This window comes from Lampetra fluviatilis, chromosome 49, assembly GCF_964198595.1.
Source record: "Lampetra fluviatilis chromosome 49, kcLamFluv1.1, whole genome shotgun sequence".
NCBI lineage: Eukaryota > Metazoa > Chordata > Hyperoartia > Petromyzontiformes > Petromyzontidae > Lampetra > Lampetra fluviatilis.
This window is the reverse complement of record NC_136323.1, coordinates 2,744,339-2,766,494: the sequence shown is the minus strand read 5'-3', so window position 1 is coordinate 2,766,494 and position 22,156 is coordinate 2,744,339. Positions and strand designations below refer to the sequence as shown.

Here is a 22,156-nt window from a genome sequence, read left to right as displayed (position 1 = left end):
CCTTACTCATTCCCCTCGTCCTGCCCCTCCATGGCGCTGGCCCCCTCCGCTCCGTTCTCCCCTGGGTCCCCCTCGGTAAAGCCCTCGAGGGCAAAGCCTTCCGCCACCTCCTCGTCGTCGTCGCCGCCGGGCCCCTCCACCTTCTCCCCCGCTTCTTCCTCGTTCGCGCCTCCTTGCTGGTGTTCGCCGGGCTCCCCCGCAGCGGCGCCGTCCTCCTCGGTGGCCGCCCCCCCCTCCTCCTCCTCGCCGCCCTCCTCCATGTGGCTCTCGTCGCCCTCGTCGCCGTGCCCGGCCTCTGCCTCGTCGTCGTCGTCATCCTTGCTCACGTCTTCGTCCACGAAGGGGTCTTCGCCCTGGTCGAGCGGAACGCCGGGAGAAACCGGAGGACGCACGGAATCGAGTTGCGTCAACGAACGGAATATCACACATCTTAAGTTCCCTGCAAGTAGGGCGAACCCCAAACCTTTCCCGCCCACCTTGCTAAAGTAACATGCGACGCTAGAATTTAAACTAATTAAGCGCAGCGTCAAATTGTACGCGATCAAATATTATCGCGACGTCAAACTTATGCCGATCAACTCGCTCCCACTACGAGGTTTTAGCTGCAGGTGGGCGAGACCTGGAATCGAACAAAGGATCTCAGCGGCAGCGGCTCAGCAGTGACCCAAGCCACCTGGCAACCTCAAGGCTAATGCTACTTTAAAAGAATCGTTACAATCCTGATAAAAGTGTGGTACAGAACATCTTGTAGTGGGGCGAGCTGAATGTCAAATGCCCCTTGTCGGCTTGCGGGAGGGCCTTTGCCCATAATGGCCCGTGGGCCGCACACACAGACTGGGGTTTAGAGAGGGGGAGGCAGGTACTGGCGTATTTTGGATCTCACCTTCTTGAAGCGCTCGTAGTAGATGGCGTTCTTCTGGCTCGTGACGACGGAGCGCGCAACGTGCACCATGTGCCGCTCGCTCACCTCGGTGTAGCCCTGCCACGGGGGAGGGACGTGGTTTAATTAAGAGTGGGCCAATGCGCGTTCGCATCTCGGGCCAAATTTTCGAGTAAAAAAAAATGCACACTGCAAATATTTCTCAACTGGCCTCACACGTGGCAACATCACCCCCGAGAGAGCGTGAAACTACTGCAGAAACACAGCACCTTCGCGATCGCCTCGTGCTACAAGAACGGCACGAATAAGAAACGTACCAAATGACGACGACGAAAAGCGTGAGACAAGACGCGTGGATGCGTTCGTGCGCGCCCGTTACCTGCTCCGCCTCGATGTGCATCATGGACTGCATGTGGCTTATGACGGGGCCCCGAGCCAGAGGGATGAACATCTTGCAGGCCAAGCATTGCACCACGGTGGCCTTGCGCATGCAGTCAGTCAGCTCGATCCCTGGGCAGGGGGGAGTAACAGCAAGCAAAGACGTGTACGTTTAGAATAGGGGTGAGGAACACTTTTTCCTTACCGGGGGGGTGGGGCAAACAGCACCTGGCCACGCACAGAGAGCCACCTGGTCACCTCTCATGACCCAACGCTCATTGGAGAAACGCAGGTGGCAGCCGTTAGCGGACTGCACTGCGAGCGGCATCCCGAGTTTGATTTCCAGCCACGGCTAACGTTGGTGACGAGCGATGTCTGAACCAACAGAGACACCCCCCCCTCACCCCTCCTTTCCCTAACCCACACCAATTGTTTGACCATACCTTCTCACGCTGGTGAATATGGGTTGGTGACAGTGGGGATGTTGTTTGACAAAGGTCAGCGTGGCACTGGCCTTCACAACCAGCAGTGGACTGACAAGGGGCCGTACACGTAGAGCGATCGACTTCGCAACCTTGCGGCTGAGAGTTCAAATCCTGGTCGAAGGTTGACTAATCATCAACCCTCGGGGATCGATAAAATGAGCAGCACTTTGTGCGGAGAAGTGAAGGAGAAACTCGCCCTCCAGTCTAGCCACAGGACAATGAGAGGCGTCGCGAAGCCACAGTCTGAAACGAGCGTATGGCAAAGCGTTCCAGTGTGCATGTGCAGTCCTACCATCCAAGGGATCCTTGAAATTGAATGGAGCGCTGTTGGCCTCCTCCCAGGCCTTCCTGCCAGCGGTAGTTTTCTTCACCTTTCTGAACAAATTCGCCTGGGGAGCAGAGCAACGCAGCCGACTTAAAAGCCGCGGGCAGAGCGCACCGACACGACACCGGAATGTTATTATTTTATTATTTATTTATTATTTTATCTTTAGACGTGACTTAACCGAAAGAAACAAATAATAACCGGAATGTTTGTCATCCAGCAATCGGCAGAGAAACGCAGCGCCCCACATCGGGGTTTGCGCTTTACACGTGTTGAACTTCTTTCGCACCGTATGTCGCCAACCGTGCTAATCGGAGGTGCGGGAAACCAGCGAAGCAATCGCGCAGTGGAAGGGCTGCTACCTTTATCTTTAATTTGACACCACCGCACCAATCGAAACTACGCGCGCGGGGAAACTCGCCTGCAGGAACGGCGCCACGAACTTGTCGTCGGGGAAGTGCTTCTGGACGATGGCGAGCACCTTCTCGTGCTCCTCACCCTCCAGATGCTTGGTGATCTCCTCCTCGTTGCTGCTTGAGTACTTGCACAGCGAGCAGTAGTACTTGAGTCTGCAAGGAGATCGTGGCGCCGCACGTTAGCGCTGTCCACATTAGCAGCGGGCGGCGTCTACCCGCACGCGAAATTAAAATTATTTTTATTTTACCAGGTAAGGCCCACAGAGCTTTATAGCTCTTATTCAGAAATGACCTAGCCACAAACGATAGCTCAACCAAGTGGCTTACTCTAAACGCGTGTTTCTAAGTGTGAAGGAAAAAACTAGAGGACTCGCAGAAAAACCCCCGTGACCACACACGGCAAACTCCAAATATACAGGCGTCAGGATTGGGATCGAACCCACGACCTCCTGTATACCAGACAAGGCAGTTAAGATCTCGCCACCACAAATTAACGCAAAAAAGCTCTCGGCAAAACGTTGAACACCGTGCCGAACACCACACACTGCGGGCCGATAAAACATCACGGACCCTGACAGCACGACCACAAAAACCAATGTACTGAAAGCCTCGGTTGTCAGAGGCAATATTATAATACATGATTTATATTTTGTTTAGGCTACGTAGTGGATCTGGCAAATTATTTTGCGCCAGAGTTTGTACGCATCACAAGTTAATCCGTCTGGATAATGCTCAACGCTCTCTTGAGCTTTGAGCATTATCAAGTCCCAAAAACTATCAAGGCACCAAAGTGTCAGGTTCTTTGAATTTTTGCTAACTTTGGTGTGTGTGTATATATATGCACCATGTGCACTAGCCCATTTAGATAACAATCTTGATTTTAAATGTAATTCTGAAACTATAATCACTATTTATGCCCAATGATGCCACTATTTCCATTGCGGTACATTTCTGGTAACATATCCTAGTTAATATAAATGAAACATTTTTATACAGACATAATAGGAACCCAGAAGACTGATGCTCACTTTGTAAAAAAATCATCAAGATACATCTTTAAAATAACTTTAGTGAAATATACTTATTTATTTAACAATTTAGAGTTAACAATGAGGCTAAAGATCAAGACCATCGCCCGTCACATTCCTTTACAACAAACGCCGACTGCAGGTAATGGAGGTAGTCCTTGGAAAAACGCTCAAAAGGCACCACCCACCGAGACGATTTTCTGCACTAAATCTTCGCACACGTTGGGCTTAGCACTAACAAAGCGGCCACCTGAACGGCAAAGCTCTATGCGGTACAGCCACCGCCGATGGAAGCCGTGTGTGTGTGTGTTAGAGCAGGGCACCTGCCTGGCTTTTTAATAAACCGGTGACTCACCTCTTGCTTGTTTTCTCCATCATTTTGACCTTGCTGTCTTTTTTCTCTTCATTAGGAAAGCAAAAAAAACACTATTTAGGACAGTGTACTTACACGAGCTGAGATTGTAAACATTACAAACTATGAACCTCAGGAAACATGAAAAAGTAAAATCTGAAAAATGTTTTTACAATCAATGTGCGTTGGCTATACATATTGTTCACCAGTGTTTAATACACTGGTCATATTGAAACTCGCTCTACGTTGATTGATCGCAGATGATGATTGTGGTTAAACAACAACACTGCAGGTGATATTTTATAACCAACTGGAACTCAAGGAATTGAACGTGATAATACAAATCTGGGTGCAGGTCTCACTTGTCTTGTCCTTATCGTGCTTAGCCGCCTTCTTCTTGGTGCCGCCTTGGTTGAAGTTCTTCCTCTTCAATGCTGGATTCATCATCCAGGGCATGCCTCCCCTCTGTGGAAACTAAATTCAGCAACACGTGCCTCAGAACGCGGCGACCAAAATGCACGGCAGCTCCACGCACGAAACACTTCACAAGCGTACCGCGCGCATTTGGTCGGGCGGAAGCCACGCGGGCCTCTAAAAAAACCACGCGGGCCTCTAAAAAAACCACGCAACAAAATGCATACCGTGCATTTTCCATGACTAAACGCAAATATAAAAAATGTTTTAGCAGGTAAGGTCCAATGAGCTCTACAGATCTTTTTCAGAAGTGACCTGGCCACAAATGATGGCTCAACAAAGTGGCTTATCACATGGAAATGTATAGGAACAAATATAGTCCCCAAAAGCATGTTTCTAAATGTGGGGAGAAAAACTGGAGAAAAATCCACGTGATCAAGGGTCATGATCGAACCCATGACTTTCCGTATACCAGGCGAGGTAGTTAGCATCTCGCCACAATGGCCCAGTGGTTTATAATGCATGGTCAAGTGGTTCGAGGGGACAAAGTTGTATACGAATCATCAGGTGATCAATTAAAGTGGCTCTGTACGCTCGTGAAGTGTTTGAATACGGTGTACAATTCTGTACATATTTTCAGTTAAATCCTTTGAACAAAAAACAGTGAAGGCCTGTCGAACTGAAATGCAGGGCCTTTTTACACTCACCACCATTTGCACTCATCGTTTTCCATTTTACACAGTGTGCATGATCGCATTCCTCGTGCATTCACACACGCGCGCACGGATAGGTTATCTGTGTATGTGAAATATGCACAATGGTATAAGTTATCAGAGAGAGCGAGAGTCCCGCAATTAACTCATTAAAAGGCGGCTGAAGCTCAAAGCTGGCAGTGCTGCCAGTGAGCCTGGGCTGGTGGTACTTACGGGACGGCCCGGGAAGGGGTTAAATCCGAACCCTCTCCCCCCGCGGGGGTTTAACATCCCGGGAGGCGGGGGCCACATCCCGCGAGGGCCGCCACGGAAAGGGGGGCCTGGCGGCGTCGGCGGCCCCCCGCGCCTGCCAGGGTGGAACCCCCGGCCGTAGGGACCTTGCCACCCCCCCCTGGCAGGGCGGGCCCCCCCACCATCCACCTCCTCCTCCGCCACCCTGGCCCGGCCACTCGGGACCTTCGTTGGCCCAGCCGCCCTGGCCGCCCGGTGGGCCCCACCAGCCAGACTTGCCTCTGCCGGGGCCGCCTCGGCCGCCCGCACCCCGGCCGGACCCCCCTCCTCGACCGCCCACCCCAACGCGGCCTCCTCCACTGCCACCGTTGCCCCCGGTCATCCCGCGGATGGCACCTCGGCCACCTCTGCTGGGGCTCTCGCGATCGCTGGGGCCAGACGAGAAGCTTGAAGCCCCATAATCCTGCTGCTGCTGCTGCACTTGCTGCTGCACCTGCTGCTGAGACTGCTGCGATTGGCCAAAACTGCTCTGCTGCTGGCCATACTGGCCCTGCTGTGTCCCATACTGGCCAGATTGTGTAAACTGCTCCTGTTGTTGCGGCTGTTGCTGCTGCGTTCCGTACTGGCCGTACTGCTCCGTCTGCCCATACTGGCTGGTCTGCCCATACCCGTAGTTAGAGGAATCAGCCCTGTGGAATGAGAGGAAGAAACAAGTGGAATTACACGACTTTTTAGAGCGATTGTGAAAATGCCAATCACAGTGCATTGCCAACAAATCCACTGACGTTCATTTCGATGTACATTTAACACTTGCATTAGGTTTAAAGGTTAGTGAACTGTGAACACATATGACCAAATCATCCAAAAGCAGGTAATTAAAATCCATCTTGAGAATTTAAGATTCCTCAATGTTTTGTTGAGCCATGACATGAATTACGAGGAAATGCATTACACGGCCTAACACACAAAAAACCTATGTGTAAAGTAAAAAATTAATGTTTGTAAAGTACCACGTTGTTTTAATTTTTAAGTCCGCATTGGTGGAGGTATATATGGGTCTTTACTCCTGTACACGTGTTTGCAATAAAATGTCACTGACAATTTTGAAATTACATAACACGGCGCCAAATAAATCATAACAAACATTTTGTCTAGAAAAGCATGCTTAAGTGCCCGAAAAAAAGGCTGCCAGGGTCAATAGCGCAAGTAAATTTTGTTTTAGTGCTCAACCTAAATCGCAAAACAATTTACTCATCAGAAAGGGTGCTACATAAATTCGGAATAGAATATTTATACTTGAATCTGATGAGCTATACAGCTCTTTCACAGATGTCCAGTAAAGGCAGGTTAGAACGTTACGACAATAAACCTGGCCAAAGGCAAGATAGTAAAGTTATGGACTGTTTCCAAGTGGATGTTTAGTGCCACGATTGAGCCTGTTCTGGACCAAAGTCTAAGGGCGCCATTAATGTAAAATGTCGGCTGTGGCAAGCATACGTGAATATTGATGCCATCGGTGACCGGGGGGGAGGCGAGGGTTGTTGCAATGTAATTTCAGCATGATGGGTATTGTTAAGCAAGGTGCCGAGATGTAGGTATGCTCCCTTATGGGGCAAAAGTGGAGTGATCCAAAATCAGTGTCGTTGAACTACAGACTACAACAGACATGTAGTAGTTATCATAGTCACTTACCCGGTGTGCTGGGTGGGGTAGGCAGAGGTGGCAGCTAGAAAAACAAACAGGTTTGTTAGGCCCCTGCCAATAACTGCAACAACAAAAATGTGTATTTGCAATTGCCAAAGACGCGTTTTAAGACGGAGTTACCATTACGAGTCAAATGATCTGCATGGAAGAACTGCTTCAAAGATGTCAATCAAGTCTTATGAAAAACATTTTAGCCGCTGGTAAAAAAACAATGTAAACAATGCAACTAACAGGCACTGCACATCTGGTGGCATGCATGAGGGGCTGGTAAGAAAGAACACTGCACTAAGCCCATCATGTTATCAAACTGGTCTCTGCAAATACAGCAAGTTCAAAGGTGAGGCGACGGTCTAGAAATTGGTCATTGACATGCAGCCATCCCAAACGCAGCAAAGTAAATCGTTCTGAGGAGTAAATTAGCCCGTGGAATGGAAAGGAAATTGCATACACTGATCGGCTGGTGTCCCATCAGACTTCAGCATGTTGACCACCTGCATTAAGAGGTTGGCTGCAGTTGAGCTGTTTTGTGCACCTGAACCTGCAGGGCCTTGAGACCCAAACATGAGAAGGGGGCGAAGAAAGAAGAGAGGCTATACTCATCGTAAATAAAATGCGCTGCCTCGGTGAATTGCTGGTTATATATGAAATGAACAAGTAATTCAGTGGTGTGTTTCACTACGGAGATGAAAACACTAATGCACTGACTGGCTCTTGCCCTGAACATCAGGATGCCAAGTAGAATTTTTAACAGGCCACACTCTGCTATGGAGACTTCGTGACACAAAAGCCAATCCAGTGTTTGCCTGGTTATACGGAATGCCACTGGGATACATTTATTCATAAGGTTCGTTGGGCAATAGATAATCTGAATATGCTAATGAAACTCACCAATAATTGTTTGACTTCTTATATCTGCATTTGTTTTCCCACGGTGCAAATGGAGTTAAAAGGCTTCATGGAAAAACCTGGCCCTGTGATATTGTAATTTTTTTAGATGCAATGAAACCCTCTACAATTAAAGATCTGCACAAAACAGAAGCTGCCAACTTTTACTGGAGTACAAGATCTCCCCTGTAAAAAAAGAACTCTGATCTCAATGGGCTACATCTGGTCATACATACGCAAACCCTATATCTACAAAATTAACATGCATATTCTACAGTTGCAAGCATGAGACTACACATTAATATGCTATTAAATGGTGCGTATTTAACTGCACTGCCAACATATCCACAACTCCCGCAATATAACACATTACACCCCAGGGCTAGCAATGATGGAAGACAATTCCCAATTCTCTTTGAAAACAAACCTTCACAAAGCTATGTTTGCATCATATTTAATGACAAAAAATACGCAAACTCGAGGTCTTGTTGGGCAAACAGTCGTGTTAATATCTAGAGCATTTATGTATACTCTCGGGTCTTTACAAAGCCATCTCTTGACATAACGCTTGCATGCGTGTTGGCTCGTAATGCTATTGTCGTAGGTATGGATGTCGCTAACAATTGGGTCAGGTTCACATTCCCTGCACCTGCTGGATGTGTCCACATGGCAATGAGCCAGCACTTCTGGGAGCAGCAATCCTTGCATGTTATTGATTCGGATGAATGCATCTCGAGTGCAACCAATGTGACCAACTCCATCCACGGCGTCGGTCAATAAACGGAGTAAAAACAAACTATTCTGAAAATCCACTTTAGCTTTTCCAATGTCAAAATGTGTTCTAAATCTATAGTCAAATGGTTAAACTTAGTTGCAAAAAATAAATGTTTGCCGACCAACTTCTTGTGTTACTTCGTACATCAGTGAAGGCGATAGTTCGGACGTAACTTTGTTCAGAATCGTTAACAAAAAGTGTGTTGCACGTGCAGTATTGCAGTGATTGGCTGAACGTGGCACCACTGGGGACATCATGGCAATGCAATGAACATTCATTCTACATGGAATTTTTTTTTACTTTACGTGTGATGGCATGAGTATGTTTAACAACAGAAAAATGGACATCTACATTTGTAAAGGAAAATGAAACTAACCTTGATTATTTTACTGTTTATTCTATTTGTATCTTATTTAGTGATGTACAACTGCTCAAAGTGTTTGGTTTCTTTGGCAGGCTAAAGGTTCAAGGCCTTGTCTAGATACCTCCTGAGTGAGGCGAGCCGGGCGTCCACGAAAGGGGGTGAATGGGGGAGGGAAGAGAGCCTTCCTAGCCCGTACTCTAAGAATGAATCAAGACGTGCACTGACACTACACCGACTTGGTATTAAAATGTAACTTATGAATCAGATCCAATGGAAGTTGTAGCGTTAAACATGAGCTGTTGCACACAGTGCTGAAAGTTAAAAATGTTAAAACTTCGGCTAGTTTAAATTCTACGGACCAATTTTTCTGCTTCTAATTCAATCCCTTCCAAACCACCTAAGCCACAATTCCGGCAGCTACGACAACTTTAATGTTACTCGATGCATTGCGACCGATGTCGTGAGGATCATTAATATAGAGACGGCTGCAGAGACTGCATCTTACACACGGCGGTGTATTTGCGCTTTTTACATTTACCCATGGCACCTGTGTTTGCAGAGGCGTTATCTGCTTGTCCATAACCGTATCCGGCGGTGTTGTAATTGTAACCATCCGTAGGCCTCTCCGAAGAGTAAGCGGGCGCCGCTTGTCTTGAGTCGCCAGAGAACTGGTTATTACTTGTGTTAAATGAATCTAAGGTAGAGGCCGCACCATACAACGAGAGGAATATGTAAATCGTATATATTAGCCATGCAGATAATACTGAAATACACACCTATAAATACAGATAAGATAGAGAGCCGAAACTACTGTCCCCGCATAATTGTGGCAAGAAAAGCAGTCTTAAGTACTTTTCCTAACCGCTCAACCCTAAGCGTAGACTATATAATTGGCGTTAATACTTTTAACTGAAAACTTGATACAGTAATTTTGCTGTGACGGTTCCACCTGAAGACGGAAGCTTGTGTTGCCTCCGAAAAGTCGTGATATAATGTATTATTTACCTACGTGACTTTACCGAAAAAACCAAAGAGTATGAATCCTTGCAGTTACGAAAACTTCAAATCGAGAATTATGGAAGGTCTTTGGACAAAAATCTGCTTTACGATTGGCCAAAAAAAATCCATGAGCACCGGTAGCGTTCATATTCCGTTGCTTTTCCCGCATTTGCGGGCACAGTAGGCAACTTCCTAAACTCTGCACATTACATAAGTACTAATACAGGATAAATATACACACACACGTTTCTCAGAGGTGTTTTCAATCCTATCTTTCAACACGTTTCCTGCTCTGCCGTGTGGCGCGCCTAGCACTCGCCGCTCTCCTCCGAACATAACCTCAACTAGAATCCCTTTCCAAGCTGTCCAAGATGCGTGTCCCCCCCCTCCCCTTTGTCACACGGTATTCTATTTACCATTTATACATCGTGGCCCGATGGAATTGAAGCTTACCGGTAGACATTTGAAAGCACCGCTTGCGATTTAGCATTTAAAATGCGTTAAATTCACACTTTGGCAAACGTTAGGCCTCGCGCAAGGAGAATGATGCGACTTCAGCAATGAGATGTGAAATAATAAAACAATGGAACAACAGCAGTGTACTGCGTTTGGAAACGAATGATAAAAAAGATATACAGTTCAAGCAATCGCTTCTTAATCGCCCCATCCCAGATGCATTGTTAACGTGACGACCGGATGCTCAAATAACGCGGGCTGGGGGGTATTCAAATTCGGGACCAACATCTTGCTTGTCAACAACAATGAGACGCATCTCATTGGAAAGCTTTTAAACGTCCGGAGCAGATGTATCAAATTACTTCAGAGCTTGTTTTATTGTTTAACACATCTGCGCGGTCAAAAAAAACATTGGTTTCCCATTGATTGTAACCCGGCGGCCTAGGCACCATCTTAAACACACAAGCACCGATGCAATTAATAAACCACCACCACCACACGACCAATGTTGTATTATAATGCACTTTGATCGTGTGATTTTGTACTATTCGGTTCAAAGTCCAAGGTAATCGCCGATACCAAGGGCGGCCCTGCTGTAGGCCATGACCCCGCGCGGCTGTTTAATCGACGTAAAAGTCGCGTTCGTTTCCCTCACAACTCTCTTTACACGCCTCGCTAGCCCGCTCGCAGAGGCAACATTGTCGCTGTAAAGTAGCGAAACGTGCATCATTAACGTCGTTCTAAAATACGCAATTAAAGGGACGCAACGCGCGCAGCCTGAACCAGGCCCAGGCCTCGCATCACCGCGCTCAAACCGACGACATTCACCACGAACGGCGCATAAAAGCGACCAATTTTTTTTTACTCTACCGGCATTTAAAAACACTCGTTCTTGCTGAACGCCGATCGGCTTGAACGACAGTGAATGCGCGGTAGATATATTGTTTGTGTGCGTTTGTACCCTGGTAAGAAAACGACATGATTCGTGCTTTGCCTCGTCCACCCCCGCGAGCAGGAAACGCGCGCGAGACGCCGCTCAAACGCCAGCAAAATCGAGATCCCGAAACTCAAAACGCCCCCAGGGCAGCGACGCCACGTGGGCTGGACGATGGTTGCGAGGCGTTGTCCTATGTAAAAGCGCCCCCAATGCGTTTTGCTTTTACATTGAGTCCACGCTCAATCGCCCCTGGTCGGGATCAACGTGCGTGACTGCGAATCCCATGCGCGTGCCAATTCAGAGATTTAACCTCTAGATGTAATTTCGTAGCACGCATAGGTGCCTAATGCTTTAACAAAAAATGAAATTACATAATTAATGCTGTACCTGGAAATGTAACCCCGATTTGCCAGGTGTTGCCTTGCTCACTTAAAGTTATACTTCGATTCATTCCATCCAATAACCGTCAGTGTTTTTGTCATTATAAGACGAATTGATTTTCCGAATCAATGGGGCTCTGAACTTACACGTGGGGGACCTCTATTTGTCAACGCGCTGCCGGGTAGAGAGGGCTCTCAACACGTCTTGACGAGTGGTGGTGACCATACTTCACCGCGCCGGTCACTAGCGAGTTGGTGAAGGCGGGGAGGCAGAGCTGGGGCAGCATGAGAGTGTTGTCAAAATGTAATTGTCGTCGATGCATATGTCTGCATTATATAATGATGAAAATAAATCTAATCACAGAAGCTGTGGTTCGTGTAGACAATCCGAGGCTGCCTTCAATTTCACCGACTCTCATCTGGACGCGGTCCTACTAAACCAATGCCATTGCCTAAACACCTAAAGTAACCATTTGTTTTCCCTCTTAAGATAAATCAATTGTTGGTTTGCACAGTCGCGTTCCCCAGCTTCGGCAACCCACGCTGCCACGGCGTGGTGAAGTATGGTCAAATGTCCACGCGGCGTGGAAAGGGCACCTTGTCCAGCGGTAGATTGACGCGGTGTTTGTGCACTCGGTGGTGAAAGCTCAACGGAGGAAATCTCGGAAGTATGTTGGGAAAGTGGCCAAGTGGCAGTGACTTGCTGCCTTCATTTTAAGTTGGGGAGACGGGGGTTAATGCAGTGGCATGATGAAGAAAGTTTAAGATTGGGCAGGATGGAGGAAGTTTAAAACACATTCCTGCGGAGGGAGCTGGTAGGAACGTTGGGTTGCTCGGTCAATGGCCAGGGTCAACGGCGGCGTGGTGTATTCCGCAAATGTGCCCGACAGTGAGGGCGGGTGAGTCGGTTAAACGTTGAGTTTTATAAGGGCACCACGGGGTGACCAGCCCCTCCCCACCCAGCCCCACCCTCCCCACCCAGCCCCTCCCCACCCAGGCCCTCCCCACCCAGCCCCTCCCTGCACGACGGACACAATAATCCCCTGTGGGCTGGTGTAACCAGGAGGTTCCTACCAGTACCAAGGGCCTACCATTTTGGAGTTGGCCAAACCTTCAAATATAGGGCCACAGAGCTCGGGCAATTGTTGGCACTGGTTTTGGCCGACTTTACACTCATCTTTGGTTTTCTACATATTGACTTATTCTGCGCGTTAACGAAAAACTTGCACGCATGAACACGTTCCTTCGGAGTGGGCAGGTAGGAACTTGGTTGGACAGCGCTGCGTTCAGGCGGGGGGGGGGGCAGTTTGGATGAGTGGGCGTGTTTACCCTTCCCCCCCACCCTCCCCGACATCGTCAACCAATCGCGGCGTATCTCGGTGTTCGGTGGGGAGGTGCATGGGTGGGCGGAATTCCGGATATGCACGACAGACAAATAATCCCTCGTGGGCAGTGTGGAACCTGTTGTTCCTACCTGTATAACATGTGTGTATTGTGTAGAGGATGAGGGTATAATTTACTGGCTCTCGGCTGCCGAAAATCATCCGGTTCAACGGAACGCTCATGAAACTCAAGTTTAAAGTTGATTTTGTTTAACCAGGTGATTAGCACCTCACATGAGCACGGTTGGCTATGTACGGTGCGAAAGAAGCTCAACTTACAGAACTAAAAAGAGCAATTTATCTGGAAGAGTGAATTGGGTCACCAGAATGACAAACACAATTGTTTTTCTTTAAAGAATAATTGAAAGGGCCACTGGTGACAAATTTGAAATTTTAATACAGCGAAGAAGCACCTCTTTATTCGCCCGATTCCACAGACACACACTTAATTTTGACATGTCTTACCAAGTTATTAGCCTCTGACCAAATTATGCCAAATGCACCCGATCAGGTATCAGATGCTCAGCAGCGCTGAGTCTGGATAGTGCTTGGATAGGCAGCCCACTATGCATAATGGGTGTTACAGGCTGCTGGGCCAAGTGATGGCCACGTTATTAGGTACAGACCCTGTTTTGCACTATTCTGAATGAGCAAGGAATACACTTGGCGTTTTATGCAAGCCCATTTTTTTTTTATTTTATTAGGCAACACTTTCAAATGTCATTTTGTCCACGGAATCCACATTAATGTAACAGTTCCGTAACGTGCATACAAAACAGGTTTTGCAATTCAAGACTTGGAAGGCAAACACCTCTTTCAAAAGAGTGCAACGTTTTGTCCAGTAATTTAACCCTAGGTTAACAAAACCTTAAACTGACCTCACAACATGATATCCAATAGTTCCGTACTTGTATAAAATTAAAACAGCACACTAGAATATTTTCGCAAATAAGATAGATCTATCAAAGATCGGTTAAATTAATTCAATGGCTTATCTTAGCTTAATTCCTTAACTAGCAACTTCACATTTTGAGGCAAGTATAATTTATCTCTTGTTCAAGGCGAACCGATTTATACGTGACGTATTGTTTTTATTGGCTATGTGCGGTACTGCAGATCAGTGACAGACAAAACGCACCGCTGATGAGCACGGGTGGCTATGTACGGTACGAAAGAAGTTCAACGGACATACTTAGCAAATGTAGGTTTACACAATGGCTGTGCAGTACATCAACTCCAGATTGTGAATTTAATACGTTTCTAAACATGTAATTTAAACACACACCTTGAGCATTCAAATGACTAAATGTTCCCCATTCACCAAAATAGGCCAAGTAAGCATCATTGCATTGGTAGACCATTTGTGCTTCATCAATGGAACATGTGAACCTTTCTTAATAAAATTTGAGTGACAGATTAGTGCAAGAAAGGCGTTACGTTTGCAAGCAAATATATAAATTGACGGCGGAGTAGCAAATTGCTCGCTGCTCTGTGAATCCAGTGGTCCGAGCCTGTTTCCCAACCAAGGCTAAAATCAGCGGCGGCCGATATCTGAACTGCTCCTGAGCAAACCCCTTCACCCATCCGCACTGACCAGATTGGTGAAGAATGGTCAAATTACCTCTGTGCTAGACATGGTGTGAAAAGGTCATGTTCATCCAGCAGTGCAACGGTAAAAGGGCTGTAATGTTATTATACTTGTTTACCCAGAAAGCCTAACCGAGCCTCATGACTCCTTTTTCCAGGAGGGTCCTGACAAGTTTCAGAGTAGGGGGTGATGATTGCTATGTAGATTCCAATTTAGTAATTTGTGAGTTATTTTTCATATTTGTGAATTCTGGACTATGACGCCGGCAAACATTGGCCTACTCTTTCAAATGACGTAACGGGATCTTTAAACGTTTACTGTGAAAGAAGACACGTATTTTACGGTTAATATACCCGCAGTATTAATCAGGGAAAACGCGCTACCGGTTGGCCACTCCCTGTAAATACTGTCCACCTAATGGCATAGCTACATGAAGCATCGTCCGTTGCACAACTTACAATGCAAACACAGTTACCTGGCTTTTTGTGCATCTGTTTAAGCAAAAAAACATTCTGGTGTGAACAATTTACAACTATTGTTCATCAAAACAGTAGCAAATCCCAACTTATCTAGAAGCAGTCCTTCATAAATATACCATTTAACCCTGCAAAACCAAAACAGACATGTAAAAACAAGTGGCACACAATCCTACTCCTGCATCAAAAGCACGTGTAATGACGTGCCGTCACCAATTACAAGCGTTGTAGTATTTACACGTTCTTGGAAAATGGTCAGTCGACACTGGTGTATTGCTCGACTCATTTAACAGCCACGTAGCTCTTACATGAAATTACAAAAAAACACACGGGGTCTTACTGTATGACCCTGTGTCGAATGACCCTGTGTCACCGTCACTATCAGACGTGAGCTCTCGTGTTTTGTCTTGTTACTCAAATCTCTCCTTTCAATTGTACCCACTATTTTCGAATAAATAACTTCCCCAACACAACTATGGTTTATGCAGAAGAATCTCCATTGCGAATAAAATGCATTAATCTCAATGGGCTTTTAGTGGATATTCTCATAAGAAAAGTCTGAATTCTACGTGTTGGAATTGAAACTAGACATTATCAGTGTGACATTGAAAGGCTTCCTACCGTTTTTTTAGAGACCAGAAAGAAAGAAAATGTACCAAAACTACGAATAACCCCATCAGCTCTCAATTTGATTTATAACCTGTTATAAAATTCCACAATCCCCTAAATTCTCACACATTTAGACCCATGTTTGGCAATACATGATTAGCGGCAAGTGTTGTAATAATAAGGGAGCCAAGCAAAGTGACTGCACTTAGTGGTGGCAGGCAGAGTAAATTCATGATCGGGAAAATGACCAAGGTTAAGCCGATTATAATGGGTGTTCGTGAAGTCAATCAACACCTAAAAATCATCTGCTACAGCATTACGAACATCCTCTATTTTTCATGTGCGCTGGCAGTGGTAAGCAAGCCCAAATAACAAAAACTAATTAAATTCGTCAATAACCCAGTGCTTAAAGGAAACATTTAATATACAAGCTGACTTTTGAAAGGACTTGAAGAAGGGCCCCTTGCCCAAAACGTCGTTCCTAAACCATATATTTATATTTCCTTTTAGGGCAGTCTTATTAAGAATTGTGTACCTGCATGAACAACAACCGCAGGGATTGGAAACTCCAAGCATTAAGGTCCCAGGCGAAGTCAAATGGCACCCTTGCCGACCACTCAACAGAGCGAGAGAGATAATGGTCCTCTTTCAACTGTACTACTGTGTGTAGGCTGCGAGCTCTTGCGATCACTACCAAACGCCAAAACCCATAACGCTGTCACGTACAGTTAACTCTCAATTATCTGTGGGTGGAATATCCGGGATGCAGGTCAAGTGCTTGCAAAAAAACCCATACATGAGATATCTTTACACACGCCGGTTCGATTAATTATGAGTCGTTCCCTCACTCGTCGAGGGTCAGTGACCCGGTGCCCACAAACAGGTTGGCAAGTAAACGCGCAACATGTTCGATATCTTCACCCCCATCCTACGTAGTAAGACAAACCATTTGCATAGCCTCCCTTAGCAATTTTTTTGCATTATTCGTTTTTTAGTTTTATCCTGGGCACCCCTCCAAAAATTAACCTGGATAATCAAACGTTGACTGCAGAGATCAAAGTAAAATGCGGTGATTATTTTAATCAAGCTGCACCAAAGTAAAAGTTGATTTCCTTACCTTTCACAGACCTCGCTCGTTGAACAATAACAATCATCGTATTAAATAGACCTATATAAAAGCGAACGTTGGATGCCGTTACGGGAGCGTTCGAGCGCGGTTATAGCGCAGGACGCGACCGCCGCGAACAGGCAAAACCTGCGCGGGGCGCCCGCTGTCGCCGCGCTACGTGTGCACCCGCTGCCTGGCTTCGAAGAGGCTGCGCACGAGGTAGACCTGCAGCGCCGAGACTCCCATGAGCGCCAGCACGCTGGCCGCCGACCACAGGTTCACGCGCGACAGGTTACTCTCCTGCAGATTGCGGTCGCGCGCCTCGAACGCACGCAGCACCGTCTGGATCTGGTGGCTCCGCGAGAGTCGGGCCTTCACGCTGTTCAGAGATTCCTGCGGAGGGAACGCGGGGCGAGCCGTTAGTGGCGGTGCTGGGCAACACAAGCGACCGTTAGTTTGCCGTCCTTCCCATGCACCTCCAATAAGCACGGTTGGCTACGTACGGCGCAAAATGAGTTCAGAAAACATATGTACATACGTAGTACGTCGATACTGGCATCCAGGTCGTATTATGTGTTTATGGAACGACCATGAAGGATGTCAGTGTAGAGTCGTGGGTCTTGTTGGATGCATTGAAAATACACCCCCCCCATGCCCGATGGCGCATGTACCTTCTCCCTAGTTTGGCTATTCTCAGGCTATAGGGCAATGTGAGGTACTGGGTGCAGCTTCATGGTAGGCCTCCCCTTGCATGAACTTTCTTGATAAATCCTACCCCTTTTTAATTTTTTTTATTAAATAGATTCCTTGTCGAGGTGTCTGACACCCAAATGGGCTAACAAGTACAATAAAGGTTTCCATGACCCACTCAATGTTACAAAATCTCTCTTTAGCAAGGCGACTTTCCTCCCTGGTCCTCCATGATCACCGCATTTCTTCATAAAGTATGTGTGTTGAGGGTCGAGCCGCTCAGCTGTGAGACTTTTCTGATGCCGATGACCCTAAACCGACGCGATCCCTGCTCTGAGATGAAAAGCGTTCCTGGTGTCGTCGTCGCCTCAGTGGGTGGTCGCACTCGAGGATTTTTTTACGTCAAGGTACCGCAACACCACGATGACGTCGCTTAAAGGTATCTCTGTGATATCTGCTTCTGTGGGCCATTCTATATAGCACAATCGGGACAAAATTGGGGAAAAATTACAAAAAAAACAACTCCGAGATGTTGGATCGTGGATGTCATACTTTCACAGGAACGTAAACGATGGGAGATATTTCGATTCAAAGCTTTCGTGACTGCAGGGATTCATCTTCTTGGTTCTTTCGGTAAAGTCACGTAGAAGGGAAGTAATAAAATAATAAAACATAATAAAATAATTCTCACGACGTTTCGGCCACAACGCAAGCAGCCGTCCTCAGGTGAAGAACAGGTCTGTCGAGAAGACAGTCTGAATGACAACCCCAGGCTTGGAGCGTCTTCACCTGAGGACGGCTGCTTGCGTTGTGGCCGAAACGTCGTGAGAATTATTTTATTATGTTTTATTTTTATTATTTTATTACTTCCCTTCTACGTGACTTTACCGAAAGAACCAAGAAGATGGGAGATATTTTTAAGATCTCCAACAGCTCTTGATTTCATCATTATCACCACCATGTCTTCCGCAGCCAGAGTGACTTGTACGTGTACAGAACGTTGAGAGCTGCCCTGCCCGGTCGCACCTGCAGGTCCTCCAGCTTCATGCCGATGAGGTGGTCGGCTGAGATGGCATCCATCCACTCGGGCCGTTCCTCCTCGGGTTGCATGTGGTCGAGCAGGATCTCGAAGAAGATCAGCTTCTCCGAGATGTGGCTGAAGCTGTTGTCGAAGCAAATCTCATAGTCTCCCTCCTCCTTGACGTCTACGCTGTCAACGGGAGAAAAACAAAACAGAATTATCATTCGCGAGCATGGATTCCGTAACGCTTTCCAACATGCGTTTGTCGTCAAGTATTTAATTCGCAGTAGTAACGACAGCTTCCGAGCCGCACAATGAGCTGACGTCACATGCGATCATCGGGAAGGGAGGCAAAGCATTGTGACGTTATCGCCTTGGTCGACCCCTTAAGCGATTGTTTTACTCCCCAAGTCAGGACTAACCTTTTGATAAATTTGGCCGGTTTAATCTTGGGCAGGTTCCTAATAACACAACTTTTTACTGAAATTATATTTTCTACCCAATCATCTTTACAATAATTACTGGTACCCTCTGTTACGAACAGAAAGAGCATATAGATAATGCATTATCGATTTACAGCTTATTTGGAAAGCGTACAAAATGTGGTATTCCCATTTTGTGCACTTGGCTCAGCACAATTTGAGTGACTGGTTGGTTTGAAGTCTGTTTAAACTATAATTCAACCAACTGTGGACTGTGGGTGATAAAAGGTTTAACAACACGAATAAAAAGCGCACGCTGCTCTAGCAACCCAAGTCATCTTGGTAACCCAGCTCACTTACTAAGACAATCCTGTTGCCTTGAATTTTCAACTGGTTAAAAAAAGAAACGTGAAACTTGAAACTAAAGGTCTTCTTGACCAATGTTTTCCAACAGTATTTGTTCAAACAGGCTTAAAATAAACTCCTATTTGTTTAAACAGGCGCTTAAACAAATACTAATGGATTAAAGTAATGTTAATATTAAGCCGTGAAACAGACGCTTGTCCATTTATTACAATGTACAACTTATCATGGGTCTGTAAATCTTCCAATCACTGTCTCTTTGTTTCAATAGCCTCCATGGTATAATTGGATAAGTACTATCAGTGGCTTTCTATGGAATGGCACTCACCACACTGCTTTTGCCCAAGTACTGGAGGCTCACAATGATTAGCCCAATGAGATCCCCAATTAGCATGCACAGATCTATGCAGATTCACTTTAATGAGCCACTCATTATGAGACTGGTTAACATTATCAACTTTAACAGCATACACACCGTGAGCAAAGGCAGGGCAGGGTATTAAGCCTAATATTTGATTTATAAGGCACTAAATGCTAATAAAAACTCTTCCTCCAAGAATAACATTTTTCATGAACACTTTCAGGAGTGAGGTGGAGCGATAATAAATAATAAAAATGCAGTGGCATAGCTATCGAGTGTGCAGGCTGTGTCACTGCACTGGGGCCCTTACATCAGAAGGGCCCAAGTTCCAAGTTTCCCTTCAAATTTAGAATCAACGTGCGTTTACAGTATTCGGCTGCTATGCATTTTCACGCGATGGGCCACTTCGCTGAGCTATCATTTGTGGCCAGGTCGCTTCTGAAAAAGAGCTACGTAGCGCAGTGGGCCTTATCCGGTAAGAAAAACTATCAGGGAGAAAATTGGGACGGGTTGATCTCATTTAAAACACATTCCTGCGGAGGGAGCTGGTAGGAACGTTGGGTTGCTCGGTCAATGGCCAGGGTCAACGGCGGCGTGGTGTATTCCGCAAATATGCCCGACTGTGAGGGCGGGCACAAGCCGTCGTGAGTAGGTTAAACGTTGAGTTTTATAAGGGCACCTCGGGGTGACCAGCACCTCCCCACCCAGCCCCTCCCCACCCAGCCCCCCCCCACCCAGCCCCACCCAGCCCCTCCCCACCCTCCTCTCTGACCCAGCCCCTCCCTCCCCACCCAGCCCCTCCCTGCACGACGGACACAATAATCCCCTGTGGGCTGGTGTAACCAGGAGGTTACTACCAGTATAATTATCCTGGGGCCCATGGCCAACGACGCGAACAACCGCTGAGAAAAAAAAACAACGCTCTTCGTGTAGCCTTTAGAAATGTTGACCGTGTTCAATGACCTCTTAAGAAGAGATGGACGCAGAATATACAACTTGATCAAAAGCAAACATTTTAAAAAGGACACCTGTGGACCCCGTCTCCCTGCCGGTGGTCGGCCAAGAGAACGGTCCCGGAGGGCGCCGTGACCGTGAAGTCCACGTCAAGCTCCCCGCCATCGATCACCTGTTCATACCACGGCAGCGAGAACATCGCCAGAGGGGACAGGGTGGGGGGGGGGGTCATCAGCATGGCAGGTGTCCAATGTGAAGACGAAAGATGGACAGAAATTTAACAAAGTTAAGTCACGATTGGAAGAAATTGATGCATTATTCAAAGAATGTACTGTATAGTGAACTTCCTTCGCACCGTACGTAGCCAACATTCTGACTCAATGTTGACGATGTTCAAGCGACCTTTTAAACCTGGGCCAGTGTTCAAAATATGTATCAAAGTTGAGACCAAAGTTGTTCAAAGTCATCCTAAATCTGGCCCAACCTCCATAACATGAGCAAAACACCAAAGCTGATGACAATTTGAACCTCCACCTGGGGGCCAATGTTCGAAATACAGTCCACAAGTTGAGACCAAAGTTATCCTCAATCTTACCCCCCAAATTGGGACCAATATTCAAACATGAAACAGACCACAATCTAGCCCAATGTTAATTTTTTTTTACCAAAGGTTGATCCGAAAACTGTTTAACAATGTTCAAAACTTCAGAAAGAGACCAAAGTTGCACAGAATTTCACTCCAACATTGAATTCCCACGTAAGCACAAAATATCTCGCCAAAAGTTGCCCTCAATTTGGTTCGTTGAGTTGGCCCATGACTTGACCGTGGTGTGACCCAAAGGTGCCCTCATGCCACGCCGCGTCCCCTCGGGGTCACCTGGTACTCAATCTCCACCACGGCCCCGGGTTTCACGGGCTGGTAGAAGCACTCTCGATGCCCGGGGGCCAGCGAGAAAGTGAGGTCCGACTCGGGCGCTTGCGGAATCGCTTGGGCTGCCGACAACAGCACCACCACCACCGCTACCAGCAGCAGCGGCGGCGACAGCTGCCAGTGAGCCTGCCATGACCCCACCGCCATGGCGAGCCACAATTAACGTCGGCTCCCCTCTCTCTCGATCGTGGGACGGAGCCGACGAAAGAGACGGACGAATCCGCGAAACGCCACGGGTTTTAATTCTCTAGCGCGCTTAAGCCGCCGCGCCTATGCTTGTCCGTTGAAGGAAATTCAACCGAGCGATGTGAGGAGTCACGTGGCGGTTTGGATGATTGCGCAACCGGCACCCCCCCCCACCCATACACACCCCTACAACGTGGATTGGTTGAGTTGATCGGTGTGACGTAAATGACCCCCCCACCGCCTCTGCATCCCCCCCCCCCTATTCATTATTATCAGTTACATGACGTCATATCAACTGTCACGAGGCGCGCGCGCGACACGTGGGAGGAAAGGGATTTGTGGC

At 47.1% G+C, this 22,156-nt stretch overlaps 2 protein-coding genes across 7 annotated transcripts; both read right to left on the bottom strand.

Annotated features, from left to right (window-relative positions):
• Nucleotides 1–11,471, bottom strand: LOC144948440 (A-kinase anchor protein 8-like). 6 transcript variants are annotated; one of them, XM_078877907.1, is made up of 8 exons: nucleotides 5,205–5,396; nucleotides 4,227–4,338; nucleotides 3,868–3,913; nucleotides 2,490–2,637; nucleotides 2,036–2,132; nucleotides 1,260–1,390; nucleotides 884–979; nucleotides 1–353 (listed from the first exon to the last, which is right to left on the bottom strand). In XM_078877907.1, exons 1-8 carry the CDS (start codon nucleotides 5,280–5,282, stop codon nucleotides 3–5), a joined length of 1,059 nt encoding a protein of 352 aa, XP_078734033.1. In that variant the 5' UTR covers nucleotides 5,283–5,396; the 3' UTR covers nucleotides 1–2. The 6 variants fall into 6 exon arrangements, with proteins under 6 accessions (XP_078734033.1, XP_078734034.1, XP_078734035.1 ...); XM_078877908.1 differs by lacking the exons at nucleotides 1–353; nucleotides 884–979; nucleotides 1,260–1,390; ... (1 more) ...; nucleotides 2,490–2,637; nucleotides 3,868–3,913 and adding exons at nucleotides 6,915–6,948; nucleotides 7,375–7,473; nucleotides 9,483–9,644; nucleotides 11,367–11,471 and having other exon boundaries at nucleotides 5,205–5,911; XM_078877909.1 differs by lacking the exons at nucleotides 1–353; nucleotides 884–979; nucleotides 1,260–1,390; ... (1 more) ...; nucleotides 2,490–2,637; nucleotides 3,868–3,913 and adding exons at nucleotides 6,915–6,948; nucleotides 7,375–7,473; nucleotides 9,489–9,644; nucleotides 11,367–11,471 and having other exon boundaries at nucleotides 5,205–5,911.
• A 2,096-nt stretch (nucleotides 11,472–13,567) lies between these two features.
• LOC144948439 (transmembrane emp24 domain-containing protein 1-like) lies at nucleotides 13,568–21,912 on the bottom strand. Its single transcript, XM_078877905.1, has 4 exons — nucleotides 21,574–21,912; nucleotides 20,771–20,868; nucleotides 18,602–18,785; nucleotides 13,568–17,278 (listed from the first exon to the last, which is right to left on the bottom strand). The coding sequence occupies exons 1-4, from the start codon at nucleotides 21,772–21,774 to the stop codon at nucleotides 17,060–17,062; spliced, it is 702 nt and encodes a 233-aa protein (XP_078734031.1). The 5' UTR covers nucleotides 21,775–21,912; the 3' UTR covers nucleotides 13,568–17,059.
• Nucleotides 21,913–22,156: the final 244 nt, after the last annotated feature.